At 38.7% G+C, this 21,144-nt stretch overlaps 1 protein-coding gene across 1 annotated transcript in view; it reads right to left on the minus strand.

Moving 5' to 3' along the window:
- Positions 1-356: 356 nt before the first annotated feature.
- LRRC8C (leucine rich repeat containing 8 VRAC subunit C) overlaps positions 357-21,144 on the minus strand; it is a 98,673-nt gene continuing 77,885 nt past the window's right edge. Inside the window, exon 3 of the mRNA XM_052000029.1 lies at positions 357-8,170. Within this exon, the coding sequence (XP_051855989.1) occupies positions 5,897-8,170 (2,274 nt within the window). The 3' untranslated portion in view covers positions 357-5,896. The remainder of the gene's footprint in view (positions 8,171-21,144) is intronic.

The raw sequence follows: 21,144 nt of genomic DNA on the forward strand, positions 1-21,144 counted from the left end.
TGCCTGGAAAGGTAGTCTTCAGTTTAAACCGGATGAGCACTTGTTTGGTGTATTGTAGTGAGAATCTTGTTTTCAGATCTGCATTGAGGTTTCCTCTTACTCCAGCAATTCCATGAACATAGGATCTCTTCTGACTTCAAATACAAGACTTAACATTATATTTGCATTGCCTTTTGCTAAGAAATTTCCAAAATGGTGCCCCATGTTCCAGTCACAAATGATTGTTCTCTCTTTAGATTACAATGTATTTACTTAAAATACTTATAAGTGCTATCCTTCTCCTGGAAAACTGTAGATGAAAAAAAAATACAAAACATCTTACTATTCCCCCAAATCCCCCCTCTGAAAAAGACAGATTTCTATTTTAAATTAGAAAAAAGTTTTATTTCATTTAACATTGTTGGAATTGTACTGCAATATAATACAACACAGCCAATGATATTAAGACACTTTTTGCCATCGGCTTAAGATTATTCTCTAGCATATCCACTTTCCAACTTTTCTTGACAGTCTTAGAGATCTTTTTAGAATTTGACAATAAGAACACACACTGAGGTTTGGAGAATACAACGAAGGACTGAGCTCACCAGATATAACATTTTGACAACAAAAATATCCCCTTAAAGGAGAAATTGGGTGGGAGAAGATGGATACAGAGGAAGCAGGTAAATTCATAAGACATTACTTATCAGATAGCTGCCAATCAAATAAAACCAAGACCATGATATCTTCATTCTCTTTCATTTATTTATTTATTTATTTTTACAGAGATTTGACATAAAAAGCCTTCTTAAAATATAAGATGTTTATTTTTTTATACTGCCAAGCATTTTCATCTGAATTTTACCAGGAAGACCAAGGACCAGTGGATACTTGATATTAGAAACAATTGGGAACAGGGGTGATGATGCTGGACAGTAATGGCATGCTTAAGCTTCCAGTCATTCAGTCAATATTTATTAAGCACCTACTATGTGTTAGGCACTGGGCTAAGTGCTGGGGATATAAAATTGCAAAAAGCAGTCCTTGCCCTCAAGGAGTTCACAATCTAAAATGGTACTCACCTTCCACCAATGAGGTTTATCCATCCTGAAGAATCAAAGAAGATCCAGTCTATAGCTGTTCAACAACCCTTTCCTAGTTTCTGAGTGGAAAGTAATTCCCAGTACCATTCTAGGTCCTTCAGGACACAACCTCCTAGCTAGCCATTAATTACATTGTATACTAATTTGGAAAACCCATTGTGCATTATTAATTTGAGAAGTCAAATTTTTATCACCAATAGGATCACTGATGGGAAGAATATTTCAGATTCACCATGAACTTTAAATGGGACTTTAAAAAGTATGCATCTATTCTGAAATATGTTCTCTATTGACTGCTCCAGAGTATTGGTAAAATTTTATGTAATAACGTAAGGTTTGTAGATGGTTCACATCAGTAGATCCTAGTTGCTCACTTCATTTCAGTAGAATGTAAGCTTCTTGAAGTCAGGGAATCATTCATTTTTATCTTACTTTTGCCTTGGATAGTGTCTGGTGTGAAATGCTTATTTATAAATATTTGTTGAATTGAATGAGTGCTTGAAAGGTGATAAATATGGAGGTCAGTTTAGGAGAAATGACTTCCGTGGAAAGAAGCTATTATACAGGAAGCCTGTATTTTTTTTCCTTGAATTTTGGCAAATATAGAAATACCCATCTTTTACACTTTTTTAGGGGATGGGGAAAATTTTACTAAAAGGATATCCACTTGCCAGTCAAGCTATTTTTGATTCTTTCATATTAATAACAAAGGGGTAAGACAAGGGCCAAGAGGCCCTCTATTTGTCTCATCCCAAGCATTTCACAGACTTGGAGTCACAGATTATTGTTGCTGGAAGAGATCTTAGAGACCATCTAATCCAGAAACAAGAATCCCATGATACCATTTCCAACAAGTAGTCTTCCAGCTTTTGCCTGAAGATCTCCAAGGGAGAACAGTCCAGTCACTCTCACTACCTATTGAGGTGACCCATTATGCTTTTGAAGAGTTGATTGTGGGAAAGTGTTTTTATTTACAGAAAACTTAAATTTATTCCTAAGCAGCTTCTCCCCGTTGCCATTGCTCCTGGTCCTGTCTTTTGAGATTAGGAAGAATCAGTCTCAATCTCTCCAAAATAGCTCTTCAAATTCTTGGAGGCAACCATGATATTCCCCTATAGACATCTCTTTTCTGGGCTAAGCCTTCTGGGATATTTCATATCATCTCCTCATTTAGCCTTGACCCAAGAGATATGAAAAAAGGTCCATTTTTAGGGTCTTTTTCAGGGCCTCCCATAGCTCTTCCCAGGTACTTATCATCTTAGAGTTGTTTGGAAGCACTGAGTGGTTTGCCTGCGGCTGTCAAGCTAGCTCAGAAGAAGGACTTGAACCCAGAGCTTTATTGTCCCAAGGCTTGACCCTTCCATGCACATAGCTCACAGATCTAGAACTGGAAGGTCATGACCTCTCAGGATATTTAGTCCAATACCTTCATTTTTTTCAGACAGTGATACTGACCACCAGGGAGGTGAAATGATCTGTCCCCATGTTGTCCAGGTGGTAAAGATCAGAGGCACTATTTGATTATAAGTCCTCTGCAAAGCCAGGGTTCTTTCAATTGAACCACACTTCCTCTCTAGGAATTAGCAGAGGAGATATTTAAAATAACATTTTTTTTTCTTTATCATGAATGTATAACAGCACAAATTGTGAAGACCAGTTTAGATTAGCACCAGAGGTGATTTAATGGGCTTAGGGATCATGATGCAAATGGCAGAAATGACAATTGTGTTCATCTGATCCAAAAGTTTTTCTAATTACCCTCCAAAATCTTGCAGTCAGAGATCATGGGATCAAGAACATCAGACTTCTACAGAACCATTGCTGAGCGAATTCATAGACAGGCTTCACTTGGAAAAGCAGCATATGTGCTGTTCCAATCAGTTCATCAAGAAAGGAACGTCTGCTCTTGGAGCATCACTCTGTATAAAAGCTTTCACCATTGTGAGTATCAAGGTTTAAGCAGCGAAAACATAGGGTGCCTGTATATTTACATAGGTAGCCTCATATAAGTCCTTTTGAGGGGAAATACAATTTATTATTCACTTCTATCAAGAGCACTTTTAAAATGCTGAAAATGGGGGCATAAATGGACCCCACAGATGACTAAAATGGCCTTTGGGAAGCCAAGCTATTTGTTTACCTGAGTTTTCTTTAATAAAGGCCAAACTTTTTTTTTAATTAATAAATATGAACTGGGAAATTAGAAAGCTAAAAAAGAGAAAATCAGGAAATATCTAGGTCTGTGTATTATATGTCTGTGGGTGGGGAAGGCCCCTACCTCTGCCCCCATAGAAATATCTACACATTTATTTTTTAGGCCAAAGCTGAAAGGCTTCATGCTATTCCATTTTTAAAACCAGTTTAAAGATTATTATCGTTATTATTGTTATCAGACTTATTTTGGCAGGTAAGGGAGATAGTAATATTTCACAAATGAAATATAAGCTAGGCTAATTTGGCATTATAATTCTGCCAAAATTGATATAAGTCATAGAAATGTCTCACACACACAGCAAGTGCTTAATAAATACTTATAGACCTAGAAAGCTGAATTGTTGCTTAAATAAGCTTTTAAGTTTGATGGCACTTTTTTTTTCTTGAAAGGGCTGCATGTAAAAGCAAACCTATGCCTATAATTCAAAAAAATTGAGCACCCCCTTCCCAGATTCCACTGGGGTCCTGACTTCTGAAATAAGGGTTGGTTTGTTCTTCTCAGTGGCCAAAAAAAAAAACTAATAAGTAACCAAAAAAAACCAAACTCCAAAACAAAACCAAAAAATCCTACTTCCCTGGAAGTTTAAAAACATTCAGATCACAGAGTACATCACATTTCTAAATACAACACAATCTTCACAACCAGTGTATCTATGGATCACAACAACATTCTGGAAGTGAATGGTTAAGTGGGGAAGAAATGTAAACACAAGACCACTTCAAACACACAGGGTTTTTAACCCTCACTCCTGGTCTCACATAAGTGAGCTGACCAGTTGGCACTCAGAAACACTGACGATTCAGTAGGCCCTGTAACATCACTTTGGCTAGATCATTAGGTGAATAGTACAATGCAAAGGATATCTTCAATATGGCACCCAACGGGAAAATAGAAACAGTGATACAGATATACGCTGAACGGTTCCTATTGATGCAGTCCATAGCAGATTAACAACAAGTCACTGAATTATTAGTTGAACAACTAGTTTTTAAAGCAAGTTTTATGAGGCCATCACACTTGCCTTTTTGACTTCGATATAAGTCAGAGAAGCTTCCTTGGACCAGAGAGTGCTCAGTGCAATGAAAATTTGGTACTATGACAAAGGTCTCATGACCAATCACAACATATGCAAATACCATTTTTGTATCTTCTTATTACAAAGCTTGAGTCCATCGACATTTTTCACACAGAGATCCAAATATTTCTGCATTGCTAAGTGCAAGAATAGATAGGGCCAATATTGACCATCATCAGGCAAAATCTGCTAAGTGAAAATCACTTAACAATTCGTTCACACATAAAAGAAAAAAGGGAACAGAACTATTTAGAATAAGATCCTGTTTTAAGTCAAGCACAGCAGATATGTTTCCTGTGCCTGAATGGTTAACCAGTGGTCATTGGTATGTTTACAGGAAAGAAAGGTTTGGAGGGAAATTGCTTAATACATAAACAGATTATTTTATAGTCTTTCATTTATTTGGGAGCAAGAGACAAAACTTAAATAGATAACGACTGCCACACTGCCCAACAGGAAGGAAAAAAACAGTGGAGTTCACTGGCTATCGAGCATAGTTCCTATTTAATGCACCTACATATTTCAAGATTTTGCAGATGATTGAGTTACTGAAAAAGCAGGCTTCTAATTTCATGATTTTTAATTCCATTACCAATTATAATATTAAAATAAATTAAGATTGTCAAAAGTTGTTTATCCTTGCTACACAGCAGTGTTAAGATACAAAGGATAAACAAACTACTGAGAATTTCAATCAAAAAATCTGATTTCTAAAAATAATTGTCAAAAAGTACAAATCCATTCAACTCTATTCACCCCATTACAACTGCCACTAAAGATATTTTTCTTCTTTCACATACAATCTTCTACTATTCAAAGGCAATCACAACTCTCCTGCAATCCCACCCATCTTGTTTGGGGTTGTGGGATACACTGAGGACTTAATGATGATTTTATATCTGTGTGCCTCTAGTTACTGTGCTCACTGACTTCAGTTTTATCTGAGCAGAAAGAGAACTGATGAATCTGGTTTTTTAATTCTAATTAAATTTAATTCTTTCTGATTCTTTAGAGAAGGAGAACCAATGAATCCTGTTGTCAAGGGAAAAGCCAGATGGTAAGAGGAAAATGACCTGCATCGTTTACAAGACTACTCGGTTTATCAAACAACGGAAAGACCTTGGACTTATTTGCTCTTAGCAAAATACCCTTCATCAATTACAAATAATCCACAATGTGCTGCATTTCCAAACTTCCTCCTTTCCTTGCAAATAAATTGAATTTAAAACAACAAAATAGAACAAAACCCAAAAAACCAGCAGATGGAACTATCTGGTTTTGCCAGTACAAAACAATAATAAAGGTACATTAGTATCCAGGACAAATAAAAATGTAAAATATTAACATTGAAAAAATACAAGTAAATTTTTATTAAAAATATATGTACTCCTTACTTCAAATCTGTCTGTACATTTTGTTTTGTGTGAAAAAGAAAAAAAATAGTAAAGGCATTAGACTACCTAGTTATTTATAATGTATTTGGTAGAAGCATATTTCAGTCAAACTTTGAAGAAAAATAAGTTACTCCGCTTTCATTTGCTCCCGGATATCAGAAGGTAGCGTTTCAAACAGTGCATCTTCCACAATAAAGCCAGATCGCTTCAGGGCCCGGCAGTCACCGAGTTCTGGAGGGAGGACCTCAAATTGATTCCCTTTGACCTCCAAAAAGGTGAGGAATGCTAAGTTCCCAATTTTTGGTGAAAGGATTGATAAGTTATTTTTTCCAATCTTCAAAGTTTTCAGTTTTTTACAGAAATACAATTCATCAGGGAGGCTCTCGACTTTGTTAGAAGTGATGGAAAAGTATTGTAAACTCTGTAGCACTCCTATTTCCGGTGGGATAAACCGAATGTCATTGAAAGACAGATCTAAGTGTCTGAGTTTGTTGCATAGAAAGAGGTGAGAAGGCAGTACCTCTATTTTATTGTAGCTAAAAGTCAGGCGCTCCAGGCTGGTGAGCTTTTTGATATGCTCCGGGATGTAGGTAATGCTGTTATGCCAGAGTTTGAGAACCGTCAGCTTCCGTAAATGCTGAAAGCTCACGATTTCTTCTATGGATTTGAGGTTGTTTTCCTTCAAGTCCAGCTCCTGGAGACTCAGCAGGCTGAAGATGGCATGGGGGATACGCTCCAGATCACAGTGGACCAGCTCCAGCTCTGTGAGGTTGACCAGTTTCTTCAGGTTATTGAGCATGACAAGCTTGGTCCCATTGTTATGGATGTACATTTTCTGGAGGTGGCTGGAAACATCCACGACAGCTTGAGGAATTTTGGGGATGTTGCTTTTGAGTAAGAGAACTTTCAGGTTTTTAAGGTCCCGCAGAGATTCGAGAGTGATGTTCCTGGAGATGTCGTGACCCAAAGAACCATACAAGTAGAGCTCCTCCAGATTTCTGAGGCTGTACATCCAGGGTGGCAATTCCCGGAAGTCGTCAAACTTGACGCTCAAGATCTTCAGGTTTTCCTTCAGGAAGCTCAAAGCAGCACTGTGAATTTTGACAGAGCATTGGTGCAAAGAGAGCTCCTGGAGGTTGCTGAGTTGGGCGATGGTGGCTGGAATCATGACGTTCTGGATGATTTCAAGTTTCAAAGACTGCAGTTCGGTGATTTCAAAGACGGTGTCTGGAAGGCCCGAGAGCATGATCAGTGGTAACTCCAGGCGGTTCTGGGCATTCATCTGCAGCTTCTGCCTCAGTTTATCAACTGTCCACTCATTATTTAAGTTCAACTGTTTCAATTTATTTTCACTGACTTCGGACAGGAACACGGCGAATCTCTTAGAGTAGAGAGGGTCGTATTGATCGATCATATGTAGCAGAAAAGCAAAGTCATTTTTCACATCGGGTATATCATCAATTCCCGTCTCCTGCCTCACATACTCAAAAGAATATTCCTTTAGAGATCGATAGAAAAGCCAATATAAAGTGTAAAGGCACGTTAGTCCATATATGCTTACAAAACATAAGTAGCAAAAGGAAAGTTTTGAGAATAAGTGTGCCATGGTATGATTGCAAGAGAAATGCTTATACCCCGTCATGTCCTGAATGTCAATGTCACAGCTGACCGTAAATTGGACTTTGGGAACCAGGGCACTGTTATAACCAATGATGATCAGGAATTTGAGCACTTTGAGGACAGTCTGGCGGACGTACATGCTGTAAAGGATGTCTCCCTCCTCGACGTGTATCCTGAACTTTTTTACCTTTTCAAATAGGGCCTTAGCTTGCTCACCTTCCTTCTTATCCAGTGCCCCAGCAGAGGTCTTGTCGACCACAAACTTCTCGGGGATGGACTTTAACGACTGAGATTTGACCAAAGTGGTATCGGTCGGCGTTTGGGAGGGATAAGGTGTTTTCTGTAAGGTGTTCTTCCTGTTGTCCTTTTCTTCAGAATCCTCCCCAGATACCTCAGATAAAGCCCTGGTGGTCCAAGGAGAGTCGAAACACTTCCCCAGAATGGAAATGAAGTGTTCTATCTTGGAGCTGGAGCCAGGGAACTTGAACCAAAAGTTACTGCAAAGCATGAAGATGAGGGTGTGGATGAGGACGAGGTAAGGGAAGTACTTAGCATACCAGTGGAGGGCTTTTTCATAACATATCTGGTTTATAAAACTGTACTGTTGCAGGTCCAAGTCAGTCTTTCGTCCCTTCATTTCCACAGTTACAGGGCTGGCAGATGGTGGCGGAGGAGGCAGTGGTGTTGAAGTGTCAATGGTGTGAGATGCGTTAGGAAGGGATGAGTGGTTCTGAGAAGGTTGTATGGTTTTGGGGAGACAGATTATCTTGTCTTGCATAACCTGAAATATAGAAAGAATATTTTCAAATTATGCTGCCCCAAGGATTCGTCTGTGTTGTTAAAACTGGGAAATTAACCCATTATCATTCTTAAAGGATTGCGGATTTATATCTGGAAGGAACCTTAGAGAGGTCATCAAGAACAACTTCACCCCACTCCCATTTTGCAGATGGAAAAACTGAGGTTCCAAATAGTGGGGTGATTAATCTTGATTAGAGTCATAAAACTATATGTCTGAACTGGGATTTGCACCCAAGCTGACTGCAAGTCCAGGGCACTATCCTCCTTGTCACCATTGTGGCTATATATATATATATTTTGTGACTCTGGAGGAGTATATACAGCCCTTTCTTCTACATTTGCTCTCCACTTATCTGGATGAGAAAAGAAAATGCTGGTGGACTCCGATCATTATTAAAACACATTATCTTAGAATTAGACAGGGATCCTTCCTAAGACTGTGTGCAACCCAGCCCCCTAGCTATGGGTTGTGATCCCAAATGGGGTCTCATAACTGAATGCAGAGGTTATGAAATTATGATTTATTATCAATAAATGTATAATTTTACATACAAATCCAGGGTCATGTAGATTTCTTGGACCGAAAAGGGACATGAATGGAAAAAGTTTAAGAAGCCATAGACTTGCCAGTACTTGAAAGAGAAAATGCCTAACAAATAGTTATCCATTCTTCATGGAACATTTCCAGGGAGGAGGATCCTCTAGTCATCCAAAGCAGGTACTTCTCTCTGTGAATACCTCTTAATTGTTGGGAAGTTATTGTTCCTTAAAACAAGATTAAATCAGCTCCTTTGCATTTTATGCTGAAATTATAACATAAACCCCCCACTCCTTTGACAAAGAAATAAGGATCAGTAGTTTTTTTTCACCAGTGTTTTAATGAAATGCCTCTTGCTCCCATGGGGAACTGAAAGCTCAACATGTTTAATGCTTCCAGGTACTTAAGTAGGCTGAAAGCTCCCATTCTTAGAATATTCTCCCTCCTTATCTCTGCCTCTTTGCTTCCTTCAAATCCTAGCCAAAATTCCACCTTCTACAAGAAGCTTTTGCGAATCCCATTGAGACCTTGTACATCTCCCTGCCCCTTTCCAATTTATCCTGTATTCATACATGGTTATTTGCATATTGTCTCCCCTTAGATTGTAAGATTCTTGAAGACAGAGCTTTTCTGACTTGAGCTTAGCAGTGGCTTGGCACATAGTAGGTTTAATAAACAATTGTTGACTTGATGGGCCAGCCCATGGAGCCGGGTGGGTTGGGACAAAGGACTCACAGAGGAGAAAGCTCAACATCAAAGATAGGCCTTTAGGAAGACCTGGCTAACAGAATGTAATTTTGTTTGTCCTTTTTAGAAGGACAGAACGGTAAGAACCTATATTATAACTATTTTCCTTTTATTAATATTTTTATATAAAAATATAGTATTATTCTAAATTTCCTTTTCCATTCATTTGACCCCTGGCTATTGTATATGTGTGTGTAAATGTGTATGTTTACAAAGTGTGTGTATGTGGGTGAGGGAATGGGTTCCTTGCGGACCCTTTCCATTGTTTTCGAGAAGGAGTGATTAAATATGGAGAGCTTCTAGTGAGGAAGTTCTCTTTCCCAACTGATCTGTAATTTAGGGTCTTTGTTGCCTGGAGCAGCAAGATGGAAGGCAACCTGCCCAGGTCAGCTTATCCTGACACCTTTTAGAGATATCTGGATGGCTCAGTGGTTAGAGGACTGGGCCTGAAGTCAGGATGTCTTGAGTTATAATACAATCTCAGACACTCATGTGACTCTGGTCAAGTCCCTGCTTTAATCTCCTAGAGAAGAAAATGGCACAAAATCATTCCAATATCTTTGCCACGAAAACCCAAATAGGTCATGAAGAGCTGGACAAGACTGAACAATAACACCCTGACTTTAAATCCACCTCTATCTGCTAGGTCACCACCTTGCCATCCCTTTTTTACTCCCTTTTCCCTCCCTTTAACCTTTAAAACTTGTCCTATATTTTTTTTTTTAACAAATCTCTAGAATACAGTTCATTAAAGGAGAAGCTTCTCTGTCTCTGTCTCTTTTCCCCCTATTTCTCTTTGTCTCTCTCTCGTCCTTGATAAGAACACATGTCCTACTACATACGTTTTAAAAGGAAGTGCTAGTTTCAAAACATGCTACACAGGAAGCATACGAAGGATGAAGAGAGCTCATATCAGACAATGGGAGAGGTTAAAGGAAATACCTGTCATATTTCTTAAAGTTGAGTGCCAATATTAAACAACAAACAAAAGCTTAGGGGCCCGTCTCCTTTAACACTTCTTGCCTAATCTGTTTAGTCTCAATATTAACTCAGTTCTATTTCCTTTGTCACTGATTTCCCAGCTAGTTTATTGCCTTAGCCTTTAGGAATCTACTTCTCCACCCCTCCTGTGTGTCTGCTTCTCCTGATCTAAGGTGTGGGAATACCAAGCCAGGCCAGGTTCTCTATTTTCTTTCCTCCCCCAGCTCAGTCATATCTCATGACATTTTACTCTCATCCTACTGGAAACAATCTGAACGTGTCCTTCATGTCACTCCCACCAAACAGCTCAAGTCAAAGAAGACATTTCTCAAAAGGATCCCAAAACGAAGCCCCTACTTTAGATTTTAGAGTTCAAGCTACCTCAGCCTTATTCTAGGGAGTCAAGTCTTGGAGAAGCTTGGTTACCTACCATCAAGTGTTTTTTATTCCCTCCTCCTGTTTCCCATTTGGGCAAATGTACCTGAATCAAATTTGCCTTGTGAGACCCTCTGGGCCGATTCAGTCTTTGATGATGAAATCTCTTTTGAATTAGGTCTCAGTTCTTGTGGTCTAGTGTACCAGACATCTTTTAGCCTTGGGCTCCTTTCACAACTTGTTCATATTATGACTTTCCATTCTGGCCTGACTCTATCTGTTTTTAGTTTTGAAACCCCTTGTGGTCCCACATCCTTGCTCCTCATTGTACAAGTTCAGCTGAAAGTAACTCCGTGGGGGCTAATGGATAGCCTTCTCCCCATTGGGGCCCAGTTTCAAATGGTTTCCTGTTATATGATGAATCATGGCCCATATTTGGGTCCTAAGCCCATAGGTAGAGCCTAAAGACATGCTTCTGACATAATTATAAATAAAAAACATGTATATATGATAATTCGTCAACTCTAGACAGGTTTATTTCACTAGTTACATAAATTTTTTGAATTGCTTTAATTAATTAAAAAGAAAAAAGGTAAGATTTCATATGAATAACTTTTTTCTTTTTTTTGCTGAGGCAATTGGGGTTAAGTGACTTGCTCAGGGTCACACAGCTAGGAAGTGTTAAGTGTCTGAGGCTGGATTTGAACTCAGGTCCTCCTGATTTCAGGGCTGGTACTCTATCCACATGAACAACCTTTTAAAGATAGATGGCCATCAAGTCTCTCTCTGTCCCATACACATTCACATACAACACACAGTCATTCTAAATTCCAAGATGGTGTAAGAATCACTTGAGATTTTATCAGCAGAAAGGAATTCTGGATAAAGAAACTCCACCTACCAATGGAGGTTGGTATCGTCTTTGCAATAGAGTTGCCTAGGTCACTGAGGCTTTTGATGGCTTGCCCAGAGTCATATAGCCACTATATGTCACCAAAAGAGATTTGAATTCAGGCCTTTCTGCTTTTAAGACCAGCTTTCTACCTTCTCCACACTGCCCCTCTCACAATTCTAAGGAAGAAAGCAAAATGTCCATTGAAAGTCTGTTACAGTTAGGTTGGAGCATTGCTATCACAGTTATATTATATATTTTGCTCCATACTAAAGTCTTCCCCAATGCCTTTTTTTCATGGTTGGTCCCATATTCTCAAGGTTTGGATCACAAGGCCCCAAACTGGAATGACTGTGACAATGTACAAATGTATGTGTTATTTCAGGACTAAAGTTCAAATGAGTTCATATTCAAATGACTGACCATGGTGACAAAGTCACGTAGACAAATTTTTATTAAGCCCTTTACTAAGTTCTGGTGATATAAAGAGTAGGGCAGGTGGGCAGTGTAGTGTAGAGAGTACCAGACCTAGAGTCAGAAAGCTCAGAATTCAAATCGGGCTTCAGACATTTACTAACTGGGCAAGTCACTTAATGCCATCTGCCTCAGTTTCCTCATCTTAAATGAGCTGGAGAAGGAATTGGCCCATCACTCCAGTATTGCTACCTAGAAACCCCAAATGGGGTCACAAAGAGTTGGACACAACTGAAGTGTCTGAACAACAGTGATATAAATAACAAAAATATCTCAATATGTTGCTCCCTTTCCCCCCGCCGCAAAACAATGACCATAACAAAAGTCCCTGCTCTCCTGGAGTTTTCAGTGAATGGCTATGTACAAACAAGCCACGGAACCCAGAAGTGCTGTATCCCAAGGAAATTATAAAGAAGGGAAAAGCACTCACATGTGCAAAAATAGGAGCTCTTTTTATGGTAACATTGAGAATTGGAAAACAAGTGGATGCCCTTCAGTTGGGGAATGGTTGAATAACTTGTGGTATATGAAGATAATAGAATTTTATTGTTCTATAAAAAAATGACGAACATTCAAGGTTGATTTTAGAAAGGCCTGGAAATATTTACACAAACTGATGCTGAGCGAAACAAGCAGAACCAGGAATATGTTGTACACAATACCAGCAAGAATATGCGATAATCAACTATGAAAGACTTGATTCTTCTCAGCAGTTCAATGAGCCAAAGCAAAATCAATAGACTTTGGACAGAAAATGCCATCTGTGTCCAGAAAAAGAACTATGGAGACCGAATGTAAATTAACATATGCTATAATCACTTCTTTTTTCTGCTCCCCCCTGCCATGGTTTTTCCCTTTTGCTCTAACTTTTCTCTCCCAACATGATTCATATAAAGCAATGGGTAGTAAAAATAAATTAATTCATTAAAAAAAAGCAAATTATGGAGATTATCCACAGAGGAAAGGGGCTAGCTTTAAGAGGGACCAGGAAAGGCTTTGAGAGGTAAATTTTATCTGGGAGCTGAAGGAAGGTAGGGAGGTGAAAAGGGAGAAAATTCCAGGTCTAGGAGGTAATAAGTGAAAATGCCCAGAGGCGGGAAATTGAGCACCTTGTGTTAGGAACAACATGGAAGCCACTGGATAGTAGAGTGCATGAAAAAAAGGAAGATATACAAAGCCTGGACAGGCAGGAATGGTAACTTATGAAGAACTTTAAACACCAAACAGGATTTTATATTTGATTCTGGAGGTACTGGGGAGTCACTGGAATTTCTTGAGTATGGAAGTGACATGGTCACCCTTGCTAAGTGGAGGATTTCAGAAGAGAGATTTGAGGTGGGAAGAACAATCAGAAGCTATAAAGTGATGAGGATCTGCATCAAGGTTGCATTGGAGGACAGAAGGGGGCAGAATCAACAGGACCTGGCAACAGATAGGATGGGACTGGGATGGGGAAGGGAAGTGAAATAAAGTGAGTCCAGGATGACATCTAGGCTGTAAGTCTGGGAGACAGGAAGGATTGTCCTTAACAGTAATATGGAAATTAGGAAGAGGAGATTGGTTTTTAAGTGATAACTCCTTAAGACCATCTACTAAAGCTGAGGCATTATAATCAGCATCTCTGAAGGAAGAAGCTAGACTGAAGAGATCACAGACCCTTAAAATACTGATGGATGGTCGATTTCTGTATAGTAAATTGGGACACCTTGTGTAAGCAAGGTAGAGTTATAACAGAGATATGTCCATTCTGTGGACCTTTGAGCAATTTACTGCAACTTATGGTTTCACATTTTCTTTGTTATATGTAACTATACTTATTAACTTTCTTATTTAATTTTTTGTATTTTGGCTGATAGCTTTTGTTTTTTATATTCCTGACATTTTTATATAACTTGTTCTCTCTTCCCCTACCAAAGAAGCTACCCTTTTGCAACAAAAGATGTAAAAGAAAAACAATTAATATATCTGGTTACATATGAGACATACAGGAAAATCACCCAACATGTAAATCTGGGCTGAAAAGAAGGGCAGTGGACTAGATCCTCTCCTCTGCTTCCCCCATCCCCATTCCCATATACTCACCAATGAAGATAGGGATACACACACACATTTATGTATGTATATGTCTTATGTTATGAAACATCAAAGAGCTGTGTTTTCTACGGAGTGGATCTCTTACCACCCTCAGTCTAGATATTATTACAGTCTTTATGACTTGTGGTGCAGGGGATAGAGTGCTAAGCCAGTAGTCAGGAATATCTGAGTTCAAATTTGACCTCTAGACACTGACAAGTTGAAAGACTCTGGGCAAGTCACTTAACTTCTGCCTCAGTTTCCTCAATTGCAAAGTGAGAAGAATAATAATGCCTGACATTAAGATGAGATCTATTTGTAAAAGTGCTTTGTAAATTTTAAAGAACTATGGAAATTATATTTTTATCATTATTATTATTAATTGGGACCCACTGTGTATGTTTTATTTGGTCAGGAATGAAAGGCTCAATCACAACAATTCAAAATAAAATCTCCTTTAAGTTGTGCTTTGAAGGAAAACATCATGACAATCCCCCCTCCCAAAAAAAGGGGTAGGGATTGACTATAAGTACCAAGTTGTAAAGAGAGGAAATTTGCTTAAGTGAAATGTTAATGGGCTGTGATAAAAGTAAAAAAGAACATCAAAGTAACTGTGAAATGTAGACTGGAGCAACATAAAAGTATATTGACCTATCTGGTTGCATACCAGAGCTACAGCTATCCCAGGTGAAAGGTTGGAATGTGAAAATAGGCAAGGTCTGCCTGTTCCTTCTGAGAGAAGCAAAGTCTCTGGAAGTTTATGGACAGTAGAGGAAAGTGGTCTCCTTGTTTTCCCTTTTTGTTGCCAGTCCCTTCTTCCCAGTATTTAAGCTCAAAAGACCTTAGCTTAAAAAGGCCAAGGTCTCCGACTGCATCCAGACTCATCTCTAATTGTCCTAAGCTAGATCAGCCTAGGGGACCCAGATGGCTCTGGAGGGAAAAGTGAGGCAGGTGACCTTGCCCAGCCCCTCCTTCTCTTAAATCCAATTCACTTGCATGTCATGGTATCACCTCCTTGATGTCATGGTCCTTTTCAAGAATGGACATACAATAACTTTGCAGAACACCAACTTTTAGTGTAACACAATAAACTAAATGGCACTTTTGATTCTGGGATAAAAACATGGCTTGGGTTGAGGGGTACAGGGTGGTGAAAAGGGGTGCTGAAAAATGCCAGGTTTGCAGTTAGAGAAACTAGATTCAATTTTGGTCCTGATTAAGCCCTAGGGAAGTCATTAATTCTTCTGAACCTCAGTTTCCTCATCTGTAAAATTGGGAGTGATAGACATTTTTGGTAAAAAAAAAAAAGAGTTATAGAAATGTGAGTCATTGGAATTATTAAGGCTAGAAGAGACAATATTAGCAAGACCCCAGTTGGGTTCTTCCAGCACAGACTTGTGAGTTATTAACCTGGAAGCAATAACTGGGTGAGGAGCTGTCTTGTTAAAAATGGCACAAAAAGGCAAACACAGAAGTACAAAATAGTAATATAGCTTTTCTAGGACTATAGATTTAAGCTAGAAGAACTCAAGATTCAGACATGAACAAACATCCATTTGAAAAATGGACACAAATTGGTGTCTTTTTAACCCTTTCTTTTTTGCTTCATTAGCTCATTATCTATCAAAGCCTTTATGGAATTATTAGGTGCTCTCTTCTCTCTCTCATCCCCCTTTTCCTTAGCAATAGAATGTGCTCTTGCCATGACAATTCTAACATTAGGCAGCTGGCCCTCACATCTTTATCTTTGTTTATTATCTCTCCTTAACTTTTCTGAGCCTTAAGTTTGTCATCTGATAAATGAGACTGTTGTGCTCAGTGGCCTGATTTGATTTTGAAATCTATGATCTTAATAATACAGTGGTCCTCAAACTTTTGTTCTCAATATCTTTATCCTAGTAAAAATGATTGAGGATCTGTCCAAAGAGTTTTTGTTTATGTGGTTTATAGTTATAGATATTGATCACATTAAAAATAAAAACTAATTATGAATTTGTAGACTCTCTGAAAAGATTTCAGAGATTCCCAGGATGCTTTGGACCAGACTTTGAGAACCACTGTCTTAACATATATATAATTTCAACAGGTGAGAAATTTACTGAACCCCAGTAAACAGGCCCAACACTTTCAGTCATGTTCAAATCCAGTAATATTTTATAAGAAGAAATGAAGCAATAAAAGGGAAGCAGAGATAGCACTGGGGAAGCTCTATATCAAATTTTCATTTATAGTTAATGGGCCCTGCTTCTCCAGAACTAGTACTCCTATGAGTGGGCTGGCTGCCATAATGCCAAGGCAAAGACTGAACTACTCTGATCTCCACAAGTTGTCTTTGTCACAGTGATACAAGCAAGGACCCTGCCGCTTTCAGTGGGGAGGAAAAACAACCCCCTGCACATGTGCTCCTAAAAAGAGTTATTATTGACAATTTCCTATCTGCCATGGGCAGAGTTTTTATTTTAATGATAAACTATGAGAACTATGAAACTGTCTGAAAATAACACAAGAAGGTGTTGAATGACTTGTCCCCAATATTTCATTTAAGCAAACTGCTATCTATAATTATTTACCCAAAATATAATTCTCAAGGAAAAAAAACGTGGACCCCCTTCTCAAAATGATGTTTCTAAATGCATAAAATACATAATTTTAGAAAAGAAACCAGTTAGATTAAATTGCAATTAACAACAACAAAACCCAAACCAAAACTAGAACCAAAAAAATTTTTTTTAAAAATCCCACCAAAAAACCATTATCACTAAGTTCACAGATTCCAGATTATGATCCTCCGGTATATATGTTAATTGAAAGAATGATTTTTTTTTAAATGGGGTACTAGTACTGTAGTCATTTTGTTTATCTAAAAAAAGACTATTTCATTAATTTTAGGATAAAAAATCCCTTCAAATTACAATGGTCACATTGGCAGAAGGCATGCAGAAAATATGAAGGAAATTCATCAGTTATTTAATATAGTTTCCACAAATAAATCTTGCAAGTTTTGCAGAGTTAAATAGTATTTTAAAATAAAAAACACCGACTTGGCCATTGTGCACAGATGTCAGCATGGCTTGGATGATATTTTTGTCACAAGCACTCCAGCTTCCTATGAGATAAAGCAAATTCTTTTCTCTGAATACTCATTCTTTCCTCCCTCCTCCTCCTCCTCTTCCCGTCCCCCCCTACCCCATATCTGTCTAAGTGATAGCAACCTGATAACTCTTTAAACATAAAGCAGAGTGCTGACTCACGAGACACACAGAGGGAGTAGTAGGGAGGACCTTGCCACTGATTATGTCTAACTTTGGATCCCAAAAGAAGATGAAATAATGACTACTTTTATTGGAAGGAATGTCTTGCCCTTTAGTTTTCTCTCATTCTCTTGTCAAAATGATTCTTAATACCCTGATTTTGGGGAGAGGGACTTTGGGAAATGAATATGAATACACTTGTCAATTTAAATTTTTTGCTTCCATTCTACTTAGTGGAATGATTTTCAGTCAGTAAAAGGATCAATAATTATGATCTTGCTGAAGATAGATTTACTCACGGAGGAGGGACCCCATACTCCCCCACTGGGAGAAGATAGACTAGAAGGAACATGGGAAAAAGAACAGCTTGATAGAATAATGAATATTTCTAAAGAATCCCCAGACTCATGGCCTCTCTCATCAACCAAATGGACTGTTGGTTCTAGGAGGATGAAAAGATTTCTTGGTTGGAAAAACCTATTTCAAAATCCAAATGAGAAAAGTTTCAAAGGCAACAGAGAAGTAAACATTTTTCAAGGGATTATGAACCTGGGCAGGGATGCCACAAGTAAGTCATTTGGAGATTCTGAAATACATTTTTGTGATGATGCTTTTGATTTACAGCAATTCTTTAAAGCAGGAAAATAGGGATCGAGATTTTATCCTAGAATTTGCAGGGTGCTCTAAGACCCTATTAAAACACTTAGTAAGAGAATCCAGAAATATGGTGTTAAGTTTCTGTAAACAGGAGAGATGCATGTATAGCAGGGGGGAAAGTCCAAAGGAGAATGTTATGTATACTTTTGGGACAATGACACTCTCCAGCAAATTCTCCCAAGTCAAGCCAATGCTCCCCGATTAGTTTAGAATCATGCAACTCACCCAGGACATACAGAATTGGATTGAAGAGAAGATAGGGGTTTTGAGATGTTATATTGAATACTCTGGGAAGCCTGAGGTTCCTTAGGCCAGTTCCCAAGATGGAGAAAGCCAAGAAAAGAAGATGAAAGGGTCGGTAGGAAACTGACATCAGAAAGAGCAAAAGAAGGAATCAATTAAGTCAATCAATAAGCACTTGCTATGTGCTTGGTACACACTATGAGGGGAACTGGAGATGTTCTTCCCCACTCTAGAACTCTATAGAAAATGAGGACCACCTTTCCTGTCTATAGTTGCTGGCATTGAGGGTATGGTCACTGCAGTCATTGCCAGTGGCTAATAGCTTTGCCACAGACTCACAGAATCACTAAGCTGATGAGACAGATCATGCCTTCCTGAAGGATGATTCATACCCCCTCATCTCCTATAATCTCTGCAATAGGTGGTTATCTTGAATGGTTCTAAGGAAGGTATGATGGGGAAATTCGATGGTATACAAGGCATTTTAACCCCTCTACTGGCTCCGAGCCTTCTGGATTTTTCTTCCCTCTGGCTCTCCTCTTACCAGCATGACCAATTTTTTTGAGTCTCCCTTGAAGGCTCAATATTCAAATGTTCCCTCTCTCAAATGTAAATGAATGTCTGGACTCTTTTCTTTCTCTATACTCTCCTTTGATAATCTCATTCGTTACCATAGGTTCTACCATCAGTCTCATGCAGATGATTCCCAAATCTATAGGTCGATTCTTGAGCTCTCTCTCTCTCTAGTTCCAATCCAGCCCTTCCTTCTGGATATCCCCATGGCATCCTAAATTCAACATTTCCAAAAATCAAAACCCATTATCTTTCCACCCAAACTCTCACATCCTAATTTCCCTCATCCTGTCAAGGGCACTCCCATTCCTTCCTCCAGTCACCCAAGTTCCCAACATGGCTATCATCCTTGACTCCACTCTTACTTATCTCTCCCCTGTCCTCATTCAATCAGTGGTTTAGATTTATTAGCTCTACCCCTACGATATTTCTCAGATCTGCTTGATTTTCTCCATTGACATAGCTGTCACCCAAGTTAAGGTCCTTATCAAATGATTTTTAAAGCCTCCTAATCCATCTGTCTTTAGTCTCTACACTCCCATTCAAATGATATTCCTAAAGCACTATGTCACTGTCCTGAGAAGAAAGGAAGAAAAGGAAGCATTAGGTGAGTGCTTTTCAAATAAATAAATCTCATTCTATTATCACAACCCTGGGAGGTAGACACAATTATTATCCCCATTTTACAATTGGGGAAACCGAGGCATTAAGAGATTAAGTTACTTGCCCAGATCACATGACTAGTCAACGTCTGATGCCAGATTTGAACTCGGCCATCCTGACTACAGCACTTTGTCTGCTATACCACCTCGCTGCCTCAAAATCTTCAGTGGTTCTTTCTTGACTCTAGATTAAAATACAAACTCATTTGTTTGATACTTAAAACTTCATAAACTGGTTCCAAACTATCTGTCTAAAGTAATTACACATTACTTTTCTCTCTGAGCACACATTCTCTATTCTAACCAAAGAGATCTACTTGCTGTTTTGATATCTCCTACCTGTCCCCCAGGCTTTCTCCTCCTCCTGGAATCCACTTTCCTGATTCATCAATCTACTGGTGTCTCCCTCTTTCAAAATTATTTTATATTGATTTTTGTCTATATCTTGTGTTTGCTTATGTGAACATATGTTGTGCACTTCTGTTTCTTACACCCATATCAAATGTAAGCTTCTCTATCATGTTTTTGTCTGACCACTCAGTCCTCCCTTCCTCCCCAGTAGGCACTTTAAAAATGCTAGTTGAAAGGAATTTATTGAATCACATAATTTGAGAACTGGAAGGGACCCCTGTGGTCACCAAATCCAATTCAGACTCGGAAGGAATTTGCACCGAAGCACACCAAAAAAGGTTATTCCAGCCTCAGAGCCCTAATACCTCCAAGGAGAGCGAACACACTACTTGTTTAGGTGATCTATTCCACTTTCAGACAGCCTGTGTCTGACAGGAAGTTCATGCCAAGCAGGAAGTGGCAAAATAACAGAATAACATGGTAAACTCTGAAAACCTTGTCTCTTCTAGCCGAGAGAATTTTAAATACTTATCTGCAATTATGAAACAATTATACAAGATACTTATGCTTTGTATGGTCAATACAGAGTCACAGTTTTCATTCTCTTAAAAAGTATCACTTTTCAACAAAGGACATATACTATATATAAAATCAGATAACTTTATAAAATAAGGCTTATAAAACACTTTCCTCATGGCCTTTTGTGGTAGGGGGAAATACATTATTTCCCCCCATTCTGGGGGTGAAGAATACGTGACTCAGTGAGGGTAAGGGACCCCTCTCCCCCCACTATTTTTGCCAGAGTCAGGACTGAAGTTCAGGGTTTCTCATTTCTACATATTGTCTTTTTAATGAATCTAGCAAAAAGTCATTATTGTACTCCCATTGCCAAATACATGACAAGAGTCTATTGTTGGGGCAGAATTTCCTGAGAAATTTTAGATGTATTGTATCACACCACATTTAAGCCAGAACAACATGTACCAGAGCAAATTTGGAAGGACAAGCCAGAGGCCGGGGTTAGCTTATGGTCAAGATTGTTCTCAGAAGTGATCTATGTCCTCAGCTGTTTCAAGCCCTACTAATGGTTTTGGGCACATGACTCCCAAACCTATATATCCAGTTCTCATGGCTCTC

Source organism: Antechinus flavipes, chromosome 4 (genome assembly GCF_016432865.1).
Source record: "Antechinus flavipes isolate AdamAnt ecotype Samford, QLD, Australia chromosome 4, AdamAnt_v2, whole genome shotgun sequence".
In the NCBI taxonomy this organism is placed as follows: Eukaryota; Metazoa; Chordata; class Mammalia; order Dasyuromorphia; family Dasyuridae; genus Antechinus; species Antechinus flavipes.